We start from the raw sequence: 14,622 nt of genomic DNA, 5'->3' as shown, positions 1-14,622 counted from the left end.
GGGCTGGACCCCCAGGGCGTGGTCCCCAAAGATGAAGAGCCCAGTTTCCAAAAGGCTCACTTCTCCCAAGGCCAGGAAGGAGTGGGGATGAGGAAGGGGACAGCAGCCGCAGCTGGTGAGCAACGCACCATGGGGCACAGTGACTATCTAACAAACCCCAGTTCACATGGCACAGTGAAGCACTGACATGTTTGGGTGCGTGTAGTGAACAGGAGGCAGGTTTTCGGTTGACCCCCTCCTCCTCCAAGTGATGCCTCTGTTTGGGAGTCAGAATTAACCAGGAACCTCTCTCATTGTGCATCACTTCTATCCTGGAAACTTCTCACCTACATATAAGCTTCACCGATTTTCAACAAAGGCTTCAAGGAAAAGCATAGTCTTTTCCACAAATGGTGCTGGAGGAATCCCTCTGGAACCTGGATTGGAGTGGAGCTTCAACTGTGCAGGAAAGAGCTTATTTTTAAAAAATACTGGCTTTATTGAGAAATAGTTCATATACAAAAATGTACTCATTAGAGGAGAGCGAAAAAGTTGGCTTAAAACTCAACATTCAGAAAACGAAGATCATGGCATCCGGTCCCATTACTTCATGGCAAATAGATGGGGAAACAATGGAAACAGTGTCAGGCTTTATTTTTTTGGGCTCCAAAATCACTGCAGATGGTGACTGCAGCCATGAAATTAAAAGACGCTCACTCCTTGGAAGAAAAGTTATGACCAACCTAGATAGCATATTCAAAAGCAGAGACATTACTTTGCCAACTAAGGTCCGTCTAGTCAAGGCTATGGTTTTTCCTGTGGTCATGTATGGATGTGAGAGTTGGACTGTGAAGAAGGCTGAGCGTCGAAGAATTGATGCGTTTGAACTGTGGTGTTGGAGAAGACTCTTGAGAGTCCCTTGGACTGCAAGGAGATCCAACCAGTCCATTCTGAAGGAGATCAACCCTGGGATTTCTTTGGAAGGAATGATGCTAAAGCTGAAGCTCTAGTACTTTGGCCACCTCATGTTAAGAGTTGACTCATTGGAAAAGACTCTGGTGCTGGGAGGGATTGCAGGCAGGAGAAGGGGACGACTGAGGATGAGATGGCTGGATGGCATCACGGACTCGATGGACGTGAGTCTGAGTGAACTCCGGGAGATGGTGATGGACAGGGAGGCCTGGTGTGCTGCAATTCATGGGGTCGCAAAGAGTCGGACATGACTGAGCTACTGAACTGAACTAAAGCATATAATTTGAATTTTCACAGATGTATACACCAGGCTCAGTGGTAAAGAATTCACCTGCCAATGCAGGAGACGAGGGTTCCATCCGTGGGTCAGGAAGATCCCCTGGAGGAGGAAATGGAAACCCACTCCAGTATTCTTGACTGGAGAATCCCATAGACAGAAGAGCCTAATGGGCCAGAGTCCATGGGGTTACAAAAGAGTTGATCACGACTGAGTGCCTAAACAACACTACCACCAACACACCAGGTAGCCATCACCTCAGCCAAGTTACAATTTCTGTTACTCCTCCAAATTTCCTTGTTTCCCTTTGCAGTCAATATCCTCCCCTTACTAACTGGCATTAGACACTTCTCTGCTTTCTGACACTGTAGATTAGTACTGACTGTTCTAGAATTTCATATAAGCAGATTCATATCGGGTATTTTTGTTTGCCCTCTTTTGCTGAGCAAAATGTGTTGGAGATTTATTTATCCATATTGTTGCTGTATCAGTAGTTTGTTTCTGTTTATTGTTGAGTAGTACTCCATAATTTGTATATCTAGACACCTGCTGGTCAGTTTTAGGTGTCAGTTTAGCTAGGTTATTGCAACCAGTTATTTGATCAAAATGAGGGTGTGGCTGACACCTTCTATGTGGCAGTTTCTATGAGAGTATTTTATAGATGTGATTTACATCCACAATCAGTTACCTTTAGGTAAAGATTAGCCTCAGTACCATGGGTGGGCCTGGTGCAATCAGTTGAAAGTCCTTAAGAGCAGAACTGAAGTCTCTCTGAAGATGTTTTGCCTGGACTGCAGCTTCAGCTCCTGCTGGAGCTTCCAACCTGCTCTTCCTGACAACCTGTCCTACCAATTTCAGACTTGTCTAGCCAATGCTCATGATTGCATTAGCCAGTTTCCTGTGCTACATCCCTGACTGATAAACCTGTTGATGAATATTTGGGTAGTTTCTAGTTTTAGATTATTATGAATAAAAATGCTGTACCATTTGAGAGCAAGTCTTTGCATGGAAATACATTTTAGTTTTTCTAGGATAAATACATAGGAGTGTAATTGTTGGGTTATTTGGTATGTGTATATTAAATTTTATAAGAAACTGTAAAACTATTTCCAAATTTCCTGTACCACTTTGCATTTCTACCAGAAATGTATGAAAATTCCAGTTGCTCTACATCTTTGTCAACACTTGGCATTGTCAGTCTTCTTAATTTTAGTCATCCTGGTGGATGTATATAGTGACATCTCTTCTGGTTTTTATTTATATTTCTTCAATAGCAAAAGATGTTGAATATTTTTTTCAATTGTTTATGGGTCATTGTGTATCTTCTTTTGAAAAAAATATGTTCAAATATTTTGTTCATTTTAAAATTGAGTTATTCTTCTTATTGTAGTTCTTTATACTCAGATGACTGTGTTAGGCATACATATTCACTCCTGTCTATGGTTTGCCTTTTCATTTAAAAAACAAATGGTATCTTTTGAAGAGCAGAAATTTTAAAGCTTGAAGTCAAATAGTTTTCTTTTATTTGTGGATCATGCTTTTGATATTTTAAGAAATCTTTGCTTAACTCAAGGTTGTGAAAAATTTCTCCTAAGTTTCCTTCTGGAAGCCTTGTAGTCTTAGCTTTTACTTTTACATCTGTGATCCATTTGAAGTTAATTTTTGTGCATGGTGTTAGGTAAGGGTCGAGGTTCATTCCCCTCCCCCTTTAAGTGAATATTTAATTCTTATAGCACCAGTTCTGGACAAGACAGCTCTTTCTCTATTGAATTACCTTGGCACTTTTGTCTAAAGTCAGCTAACCACATATGTTGGTCTATTTCTGGATTTTATTCTGTTCCACTGGTTTGTTTATCCTAGTGCCAATACGGCACTGTCTTGACTACTGTAGCATGATGGTAAACCTTGAAATCAGGCAGTTGAACCCTCCAATGCTGATCTTTCTCACAGATATTTTGGCTCTCCCAGGTTCTTTGCATTTTCATATAAATTTTAGAATCAGCTTGCCAGTTTCTTTAAAAAAAAGAAAAAAGTCTTCTGGGATTTTTACTTGGATCCTGTAGAATGTAGTTCAGTGTGGGGAAAATTGCCATCCCAGTTTTGAGTCAACAGTCCATGAACATGTTTTAATCTCATTTATTTAGATCTTTAATTTCCTCAGTGATGTTTTATAGATCTTAATGTTCCAATCCAGCACATATCTTGTTAAATTTATTCTGATGTATTTCAGACTTTTGGATGCTATAGCAAATAGTATATATTTCAAAATTTCATCTAGTGATAGTTTATCTTTTAGTATATAGTTGATTTCATATTTTATGAAATATTTCATATTTCTACATACTAAAAATGTTTCTAATTCTAGTTGGTGAGAATTTTTGTCTTACGCTTTTTCTTCACTGGAAGGTTCACCTTCTTCACCTTTGTTTATATGGTCAATTACATTTACTGATTTTTTGAATGTTTTAAACCAACCTTGCGTTTCTAGGACCAATCCTATTTGCTCATGATGTATTATGCTTTTTGACATATTCCTGGATTTGATTGTTTATATCTTATTATGATTGAGTACTGTTCCCTCCTCTTCTAATTTCTTGTTGAATTCCAAGTGCTCTGCTTGCAAAAGAGGGAAGTCTCCTTAGATCAGAGTTCCATTCAGGCTCACCAAGCACTCTTTCCCATAATGTCCCACGATTCCTCGGCCTTGACTCAGCTGCTGTCCTACTCTGGATCCTGGGGGGAATCATACTACAATCTACTTTTCTCTACCCTTCCCAAGTCCTGTTGAGTCCACCCCTCACCCCCAATATTTCCTACCTCTCTCGAACTCCTTATTTCTCATTTGTTGTTCAGTCGCTAAGTCATGTCCAACTCTTTGTGACCCCATGGACTGCAGCATGCCAGGCTCCTCACTAGTGGTGAATTAAAGGCTTTTTACTCACCAGTGGTGAGTTAAAGATTGGTCACTAGGCTGCTTTCAAACTTAATGGTTTTTAGGATCAAATCCCAACCTCTTGTGCTCCACCCTCCATCCAGACTTGTTAGGGTTGCACTCTCCCTCCAGTCATGCTGTTTTTGCAGCCCCCACAAAGGTACAAGGCGTTTCGTGCTTCAGGATTTTTACGCTGTTTGAATGTTCTCCCTTGCCCTCTTTTGATGAACTCGCTTCTGTTACTGCTCTTCTTGGGGGCTTCTCCTTTGTATCCCAGAGCAAACAGCATGCAGTAATCATCCTTTTCAGCCTGTTTGCCCATTCCACTGAGTTCTTCCCAGCCAGGGATCAAGTCCTTGAACAGTGCCTCTGCGATTGTCACCGTGGATACCTCTATCCAGTACAATGCCCAGCTCTGACCTTCCCTAAGATGAACGCTCTGCAACCACAGAGCAGCCCAGCCCTCCTCCCAGCCGCCACTGCGCCCAGCGGACCCTGGGAGTCACGACTTGCGCCTGGGCAGAGAGGCGGAGGTGGGGTGAGCGGCGGCCCTGAGAGCACGCGCCTGTGGAGCCGGCCTCTGTGCGCAGGCGCGGCGGAGACCGAAAGACAGCATCGAACCGTCTCCGGGGCGCGGAGGCTTGTTGGAAAGTCGTGCCGGGTCAGGGGTGAATTCTTTCCCTCTTTACTTCGCAGAGCCTCGGGGCTAGTGTCAGAGGCTTCTTCCCTTTTCCTTTCGGTAGAGAGGCCTATGGTTAACGATGTGAGCTTAATCGCACAACGCAGGCAGCCTGGGATCTCTCCGCAGGGGCTTCACCCAAAGGAGGTCCAACTACCCTCCACTCTCCGGTTCTGCAGACGCTCCCACGCCCCTGATACACATCCCTTCGTTCATTTTGATCTCTTCTGTATAATAATCTCTTCTGTCAGGCCCAGCTTGTAAGGAGCATGTTTTGGTTGCTGAGACAGGGCGGGAGTGGGGCTAGCAATGCCTCAGATAATCCCGTGAGACTTAGGGACAGTAGGGGGACTTCAAAGAGGAAGTAGAGCTCTACTCTGAGTTTGAAAAGGTGGGTAAAGAACAAAGAAGTTTACATCGAGAAGAGAGGGCCCTGCGGACCGGGAAAAGGCACAAGGTACAATGTGGAGGAAGAGATAGCAGTGGCAGTCCTCCGAGTAGAAGGGTTTCCTTGCAGCGTTTGTAGCTTGACTGGTAGTTTATGACTTGGCTTGTTTTGTGACACATGTCCCAGACTAAAGGGCATGGAACTGATTTCTTGCTAAATAGAAATGATGAAGTCCTGTCGTATTCTTAGATCAAAGAATGGTTTCATTTCCACTAATTTTCCAGCTGAACTAATGGAGCCTTGCAGAGCTTTATCTTCATTGCCCTGTCATCAGTCTTTCCGAGCTGAGGGGAGACATGCTTTTACCTTCACCCATCCTTTCAGTATCGGACACTGGCGTGGCCCCTTTTATCTTCACAAAAGGCCAAGCCCATTGTCCAGTTAATCAGTTTGTATTCTGGGTTTGGTTGTTCTCCAGACCTTGAATCCAGATATACATAGAACTCCTTTAATTTGTTGTTCAATCAACGGACTGGTTCCAAATAGGAAAAGGAGTACATCAAGGCTGTATATTGTCACCCTGCTTATTTAACTTATATGCAGAGTACATCATGAGAAACGCTGGGCTGGAAGAAGCACAAGCTGGAATCAAGAGTGCCGGGAGAAATATCAATCACCTCAGATATGCAGATGACACCACCCTTATGGCAGAAAGTGAAGAGGAGCTAAAAAGCCTCTTGATGAAAGTGAAAGAGAATGAAAAAGTTGGCTTAAAGCTCAACATTCAGAAAACGAAGATCATGGCATCTGGTCCCATCACTTCATGGGAAATAGATGGGGAAACAGTGGAAACAGTGTCAGACTTTATTTTTGGGGGCTCCAAAATCATTGCAGATGGTGATTGCAGCCAGGAAATTTAAAGATGCTTACTCTTTGGAAGCAAAGTTATGGCCAACCTAGATAGCATATTCAAAAGCAGAGACATTACTTTGCCAACAAAGGTCTGTCTAGTCAAGGCTATGGTTTTTCCAGTGGTCATGTATGGATGTGAGAGTTGGACTGTGAAGAAAGCTGAGCACCGAAGAATTGATGCGTTTGAACTGTGGTGTTGGAGAAGACTCTTGAGAGTCTCTTGAACTGCAAAGAGTTCCAACCAGTCCATTCTAAAGGAGATCAGTCCTGGGTGTTCTTTGGAAGGAATGATGCTAAAGCTGAAACTCCAATACTTTGGTCACCTCATGCAAAGAGTTGACTCATTGGAAAAGACTCTAATGCTGGGAGGGATTGGGGGCAGGAGGAAAAGGGGACAACAGAGGACGAGATGGCTGGATGGCATCACCGACTCGATGGACGTGAGTTTGAGTGAACTCCAGGAGTTGATGATGGACAAAGGAGGCCTGGTGTGCTGCAGTTCATGGAGTCGCAAAGAGGCGGACACGACTGAGCGACTGAACTAAACTGAACTGAGGAGGGGTTAATTTCCCACTTGACACTCTTCATTCATTTGTAACCCAACAATGGGATGCTCTGGTCCATATAGGTGGTGCTGTTATGCCTCTTGTTTATTGAGTGGTTTGTCTTCGAGATTGTTAAGCAGAATTTCAAGTATAGCTGTGCTTGTCTAAGTATTGTTCACTACATTGTTTTGGGGTGTTTGTACCAATTTGCCTTGCAAATGATGTTTTTTCCTTTTTAGTTTCCTTTTCTGTTGCTGACCCTCAAAAAGGCTGAGTAGATTCTGATGAACAGACAGCAGCAGTGGTGAGGCAGTCCTGAGAACTGTAAGGGTTTTCTGAGGAAGAGGATAGTATCTGAGGCTTGATTTCATCCTCCCTTTTGATCATCTGATGTCCCACTATCTGGCAGCTCATTTGTTTAGTGACCCATTGATCCTGAAATAAACCAAACTGGCTGACTAGTGAATTCCAGGGTTATCTAAGAAACCCAAGATAAATGTAATAGACCCAGGAGACACACTACTGATGCAAGAAGCTGCTTAGATATTATCTAGCACCTGATTGGTGGTTGTATTAATTATGGCTGGTGAGTATATTTTAAACATGAAAGGTTTAAAGAACTAGGACTTTTAAAGTAATACTTATTTACATTTTTTCCAGCTCTTGTTATTGGCTATGGTTTTTGCAGTCTCCCTGTAATCATTTTTGCTTTCCCTTTCTGCTTTAGCACTTGGGTAACACTTCATGTGGCAATGTAGGTTTGCTGTAGATCTAGCTAAAAATCTTCGGTGGAGGACGGGTTGGCTGGTGGTAGTTAAGATACAGAGAAGTGTTTTGGCTCTCTGGAGTTAACTCATCTTACCCCACAACCATGGGTATTTTGTAAAGTGGTCTTTTTCCACTCTTGGTTAAAACTTTGTAAGTTACTAGAACATTTTAGCACTTGATAGGGAAAAAAGGAAGTTCTTAACAAGTTTGAGTTTGCAGAACTTAAAACTATTACTTCTTCGTAGGCTGTCACTTGTCATTAGAAAATTGGTCCTTGGCTGAAAGTACTTCTTAAAATCTAAAAACCTAAAATTTGATCTTTCTTCCTTTGTCTGAATTATACTTTAGTGAAGATGGATAACCATATTTGTTGGCAGAGCCAACAAAGACACATACATACATACAGTTTGGTGATCTGCAGTAAAGATCCTAGGTGTTTTTGTCAATGTAAGGTTAAGTCTGTGTCAGGAAACACTGTCCAGAGACATTTGACTTGATGCCTAGGATAGCCTGGAAAGAAATTCATTCTTCAACTGAATAAAAGCTCCACAAGATGTCTTGAGGAAATCAAAGTTTAAAGATAACTAACTGGCTTTCGCATTTATTAGGTTGACTCATGTGAAATAGCTGATAACTGATCAGGAAAAAAGGCTCCTTTGGGGGAATCTCTCTTATAAGTATCAAGAAAGGAGCAGCTTCACTGTTTAAAAAGTCTGATGTGGTTGGGGAAGATTTTAACTGTGGCATTTTGTAGTGATTGGACTGGGCTTAGGACTGCACTGGGGAGACACCATCTCTAGTGAGGTTCTTGCCTCTGAAATTGTTTTTGTGGAAGGAAAGGGAGGGGTAAGGGATTCTGCTGATCAGTCAGAATTTCAGGATAGTTGGGAGAGAGGGTTTCCATCTTCAAATATCTGTGAGAAAGTTATTTGTCTTAATTTACTGCAGAATTAGAAGTCCAGGTCAAGGGAGCATGTGATTGGAGTGTTCTGCATATTAATAAAGGCTGGCCATTTTCTATTAGGCTTAGAGACAGACTTGACTAAGGTGAATCAATTCTACTTCCCTCCTAGGTATTAGAATATATATTGTTTTGGCCAGTGAAATAACTTTGGACCAGAGACCAAAACAGCAGACAAAGGTATATCTAGTGGACAAGAGTGGCTCTCTAGAGCCTGTGATTACTGAATGTCACTCTGCATTAAGGTACAGGAAGATATTGTAGTACTTTAATGCTTTTCAATGTTCCTAGAAACTAAATGCTTTTACATCTGGGTACTACATAGCAAAGGGGATGAGAAATAGTCCCTTTTATGGCAGTTCTGTTCTTCGTTTGTTCTTCATGAAATCTGCCAAATATTTTGGGGGATAATATTTATCCTTGAACTTGTCAGGGTCTATGAGTGACGCCCAGCCCACGAGCATATGTCAGAACATTAACGGGGGTTTTTGCAATTACTACTTCTCTCCTGGGTACCCTGTTGTTACCTGGAAGCTCATAGAAATAGAGAGGCGTCACTTGTTACAGCTGTGGACCCAGCATATTTTTTATATAGAGAATATATGGACTAAGAGTCCTGCTTTTAAAAAGACATATAGACTCAGACTTCATCCAATGAGAAACAAGCTAATTTCAGAGTTGAGGGGTCCCTTGTCAGCCACTGGCTTTCAGGAATGCATGTTTCACGTGTTCAGAATGAGACATGTCCCTGCCAACACACTAGACTTGATTGCTGAAACCAGGTCAGTAGAAACCATTGAAGTTTATTGGCGGTCACAATGCTTACACTGTATGCAGCAAACACCCTTACAAGTCTATCCGCAACCTGATCACGCAAGAAAGGATTCACCACACAGTCGCCAGAGGAGAAGGAAAAAAAAAAATTAACAGGCTTGTTTCTGGGGGTAGAGGAGAAAAATAAAAATAAAACCTAATTGATGAGTGTCCCATGGGCGAGAGCTGAACTAGAGATGCGTACAACTAGCAGCAACAGTTGTGGAAAAAGTACAAGGCAAATAGCTTTCTCCGTTAATTTTCCTCTGTAGGTTAATTTTTTTTAATATTCAAAACATTTATTATGGTTTTCATTTTATAAAAATGTATATTTTTAAAGGGGTGGGAGAATGTTAAATACTTCATGCTAGGCAGACCTTGTTATTAAGAACCCCTCCACTGTAGTAACTTCCTCCAGTTCATACATTCACGAGTGCAGGGTACATATATAAATATCCACACGCACACATCCACACACACTGCCTCGAGGGCTGGGGAAGACTAAAAGTTATTGGCCACACGTGACGGCCTCTGGTGGACTCATCCAAATTGCTCGACAGGAGAGCCACTGGCTCAACTCCTTTTCTCTGGTCTCCACTTTGAACAGAGACCAAGAACCCTAAATTATAGAGTTACATCTGACTTTTAAAAGCAAGAGGCATATGTCTGAGGATGGGGGATCGGCAAAGTGGGAAAGAGGATGAAGCTAAGAACACCAAACACTTTTAGCTGGAGTTGTCGGTCACTGCAAGAGGCCAAGGAACCGAGGGCGGCATCTAGGCTGACAGAGGGGTGGTGCTCCGCATGGCTTAGAGTTCCTAATAACAAGGGTAATATAGTAACAGGAAGTGATAATTTGGGGGGCCAAGGGAAGGGCAATAAGAAAAAATATACATTTGGAATTTTTACTTTTTTTTTTCTTTTTGCCTCTCTACACTGTGTCACTAAATATATCTCTGCACGTTCACACATCCTTGTCCAGTAAAGCTTCAGGCCACCAGAATACACATTTTTTCCTCACTCGCATACACAACCCCTCACATCAGCATTGGTGCACTAGACTCTGTAAAAATTTTTCAGTCACACTTTGTTTTTAAACTTGAGTCAATATAAACCTTGTTCAAAATGTTATGAAAAAATGTACATGTTTATACAAGGCAGGTTGTGGCAGGACACTGGGGGTTCTTTCCCCGTGGGTGGCCCCAGGAGGAGGGGGGCTGGAGACTCACACATTTGTGCCTCTATCTCCTTATCTCCTCCCACCACCCTTCCCACCCAATCCCCCAGGAACCAGCAGCGCCCTGCCCCCCGAGTGAGTGCACGCACACCCCTATTCCCTGGGGAAGAAGCTAGTTGACCTTTGCCATTTTCCCCATACCCCTGGAGGAGGGGGCCAGGATCAGCCAGGCCCTCTCCATTGTAATTGTTCGCCCCCTGGGTCAGACCAAAGGGACACTGCTCTGTACAGGTAGAGTCCAAGGAGGTGTCAGCTCATCATATCATTGCTATTCACTCCATACGTGGAATTCTTCATCGAGTCGTTGACTTCTCGACGGAATGCCGACAGGTTCTGGGTGAACCTACAGAGAGAAGCATGTAAGTTGGGGGAACAGAGTGGAAGGCGAAGGTCTTTGCCGAAAATGTTTCTAGCAAGCAAGTGGCTACTGAGAGGCAGAATGTTTGAAGCAATGGGTTCTAAGGTCAGTTAATTTCAGTCCTAAGACTAAGGAGAAGCTGGGCTAGTTTTGCACCCCTTTCTCCCTGACAACTTTAAGGCAGGCTCAAGATCTGGTTAAATCCAGGGCTCCGAGGATCATTTCAGGCTCATGCCAGCACAAAAGGAATCTCAATCTCATCTCTTTGTCAGATGGGAAGTAACCCTCACGAGGTAAGGGCTGGATGAGAATGAGGCTGTCTCATGTCTTAATGCCAAGAGACCTGTGCTGTCCAGTATGGCAGCCGTCAGTCACAGGTGGCTGTACAGCACTTGCAGTGCTCAGAACAACCGAGGAACCGAATGCAGTGAAAACACATTTAAAATTCAGTTCCCCAATTGTACCTTAATTAACTTGAAGTTAAAAGCTGTATTTTAAATTAATTAAAATGAAAGAAATATTTAAAAATCAATTTAGGAAAACCTGACATAAGTTCAGTTACTGGACAACTAAGTATGTCTGGAACAACTTAAGTATGGGAGTTTACTTTGTCAACTGTAAATCTTAGGAAATCTAAATACAAATCAAGTATTTCTGATGAAAATCTAGCATCTGAATTGAGATGTTCTGTTAATTGTAAAATACGCAAGATCTTGAAGACTTAGCACGATAAAAAGAATGTTAAAATTCTCAGTTTAAAAATACTGATTACACGTTAACATATTATTTTAGACACATAGGTTAAATAAATAAAAGATATTAAAATGAACATTGCTTCTTTTTATAGCAACTAGAAAATTATAAATTATTTTGTGGCTTGCTTTTCTATTGGGCAGCACTTCTTTTTAGACAGCCTCTAGAAGACTTTGAAGGAGTCTCCTATGTTTCAGTGATCTGAAAACTAACAGTTGCCCAGGATTTCTTGGCAGAGCCTTCGACACTTACCTGTCTCTGTTTTTCGTTAGAAGGTTTCGCTCGATGCCTTCCATCAAGTTTTCAAAGCACAGATGCATAGCCTGCTGCTTCTCTGGTGGCTGGCTGTTCACGATACTGTTCCTTAGGTCAGAAAAATACTGCAGGGCAGAGACAGAGAGAAGGTAAGGAGAGAAGAGGCAGAAAGGTTGACTAGCCCCTCATTACGTGAAGAATAGGAGTGTTCTAGAAGAAACAAAATTGGATACTTTTTTTTTTTTTAAAGTTCAAGCAAGCACCTGTAGGATATCATTATCTTACTTAAAAATCTAGAATTTTAAAGCGATAAATGCTATGAGGGTCACCTGATGCAGATTCTTCTTTTATAAGAATCTCTAGACTTACTTATGTCTGTTTATGGCAGAACTGGAACTCGAACGTAGGCCTCAGGTGCTCTGATCTCTAGAGGCTTCTTTCCTTGTCACACTTCCTCATCCTTCCCCTTCTGTCTGAACTGCTACAGGTGCTGACTTCTAATGTTTAAGTGATTATGTTCTGTTCAGCGCATGAATAGGACATGCTCAGAAAATGGGCCACTTTCTCTCTTTCTCCACTGTGGGGGTGCTTCTGTCTTTCCCACAGTGCCCTGGACACCAGGGAGCTGGTTCTCCTACCTTTTCATTAAGTAGTATCAAGCCGAGTAGGGGTCGGGACATAGACCACTGGTTCCTACAGTCTTCAAAGATGATGATATTCAGCACCGTTGACAGCATCTGGAAACGGAGAAGCAGAGGCAGTGACCTGGTGTGTGGCTACCCAGAACAGAACTACAGATCCCAGACAGAGGAGTGTATTAGGCTGAAAGCCTTTTCTGTTGAGAGTAAACCAAACAGTTCATGCAACTTCATTTAAATCTATTATAAGGTGAGTTACAAGATATTCCCTTTCCAGGGAATTGGTTTGATAATTCATTTAAAAATGGACCTTTCCAGTTAACCCTCATTTTTGTGGGTAATGGGATCGGTCAAGTAAATGATTATAATAGGCAAAATCACCCTGCACTAAAGCTCTCAGGATCTTGTCTCAGAAGAGAGAGATTTATAACATTTTGGGGATGTTCACTATTTCTTAGAGAAAACATAAAGATAAGGTTGGTTAAAATATTATTGGCTAAAATTTAAAACTTTTCCATTGATTCTTTTTCCTTATCTATTTTTATCTGGTGTATTTCTGCAAATCTTATTTTTGAAAATATGTTGCATACAAATTAAATAATGGTAGGCATACGGTTTGATCTCCATGTGTGGTCAGTAATCTCCTTTTGTCATGTGCTCTTTTTTCTTTTTGTTAAACCGAGAGCTTTATTTGAAAGGTAGAACAACATGTAAGTTTTCTGGCTGCACAGTGTGGCTTGCAGGGATCTTAGTTTCCCAACTAGGGATCAAACCCACGTCCTCAGCAGTGAATGCCTGGAGTCTTAACCACTGGACTGCCGGGAATTCCCTGTCCTACACTTTTCTTCTATTCTGCAAGTGGCAGTACAAGTTTTACAGCTGGATACTCTAACTCATGCTCCATTTATAGCAATGCATGAGCAAAGCCACTGTCATGGAAGGAGGATCATGCTCATGGGACAGGCCCAAGGCATGGGGGCTGGTGTAACACTCAGAAGAAAAATTCAAAACCTGACTTTTTCAGGTTGTCTATATCCACATTCAGTGATTCCTCAGCAAACTAAAAAATCTGCTGTCATTTTAAGGCATAAAATTCTCCTTGGCAGCATTAACCAGGTGAGGTTTTGGTGAAGTTCCTTCTCTTGCTGGGCCTGCCCCTCGCAGAGAGGTCCTCTCTCCCAGGCCGCCTCCTGCCCCTCACACTCCTCACCTGCTGGACCATCTCTGGATGCTGCTGCATGATATGCAGGAAGCGGTCGCTCTCCTGGCTCAGGGGCGTCGTCCTCTTCTTGGTGCTCCGCGAGAGCTGCTTGAAGAGGTATGTCACGATGTGGTCCAGGCAGGAGCAGCAACCTGTGCATACCATGGTGTCTGGAAGAAAGCAGGGCAGGGATGGAACGGAGCAGGGGTGAACGGAGCAGGGGTGCTGAGCTGCCACCGGCGATGCAGCTGAATGTGAGATGCCAAGCTTAGACCCCTCAGAGGCACCTAGCTGGACTGGGGACGTGGCTGGTGTAGCCAAGACTACCAGTGGGGACGCTGTCTGTTAACCTCTCACCCTCATCTTACAGCAGGGTTTAATGCCAAATCTGAAAATGAGCTCGTCATAATAGCTAATCATAGAAATACTACTGAAATCATTGACTTCATATGATGTGGATTTATGTCTTCTGCTTCATAAAAAGTAACAAATAGCTTACAGTAGAGCAAGTGCTTTTACTGTGCCAGATACTGTGCTAAGGACTTTATCTCTATTTTATCCTCTTGAGAATGCCAGGAGGTAAGTGGTCCATTTTACCAATGAGTAAACAGAAGTGTGTAGAGGTTCTGTGACTTGCCTCAAGGTCTAGTAACTACAAGTAATTGGAAGAGCAATAATTAGAATCCAAGCATGTGACGTGAGCCTGTGCTCCGAGTTACCTGGGTGATGTCACTGAACCCAGCTTAGTACAGCCTATCAACACTACAGTTTGTTAAGAGTGGGGTGCTGAAACATTCTTTTCTCTCTGGCCTCTCTGGGGAAGTGTGTGGTGTAAAGCTGCAGGTGTCTGTGCATTTATAAAGGGGACATTGCAGTGCAGCCTACAGACAGCACTGACTTGGTGAGGCTCAGACCACAGGCCTAAACGAGTAAACCATGCTGCTTCTGTGCATG

At 42.7% G+C, this 14,622-nt stretch overlaps 1 protein-coding gene across 2 annotated transcripts in view; it reads right to left on the bottom strand.

Moving 5' to 3' along the window:
- Positions 1-9,196: 9,196 nt before the first annotated feature.
- Positions 9,197-14,622, bottom strand: part of XPO7 (exportin 7) — a 35,747-nt gene continuing 30,321 nt past the window's right edge. For both annotated transcript variants that reach the window (XM_040242372.1, XM_040242381.1), the window contains exons 25-28: positions 13,678-13,838; positions 12,468-12,566; positions 11,827-11,954; positions 9,197-10,806 (exon numbers count right to left, since the gene is read on the bottom strand). In XM_040242372.1, the coding sequence (XP_040098306.1) occupies positions 10,713-10,806; positions 11,827-11,954; positions 12,468-12,566; positions 13,678-13,838 (482 nt within the window). In that variant the 3' untranslated portion in view covers positions 9,197-10,712. The remainder of the gene's footprint in view (positions 10,807-11,826; positions 11,955-12,467; positions 12,567-13,677; positions 13,839-14,622) is intronic.

The sequence above is a fragment of the Oryx dammah genome, unplaced genomic scaffold (genome assembly GCF_014754425.2).
Source record: "Oryx dammah isolate SB20612 unplaced genomic scaffold, SCBI_Odam_1.1 HiC_scaffold_1, whole genome shotgun sequence".
Lineage (NCBI taxonomy): Eukaryota > Metazoa > Chordata > Mammalia > Artiodactyla > Bovidae > Oryx > Oryx dammah.
This window is presented reverse-complemented; position numbering and strand designations above follow the sequence as displayed.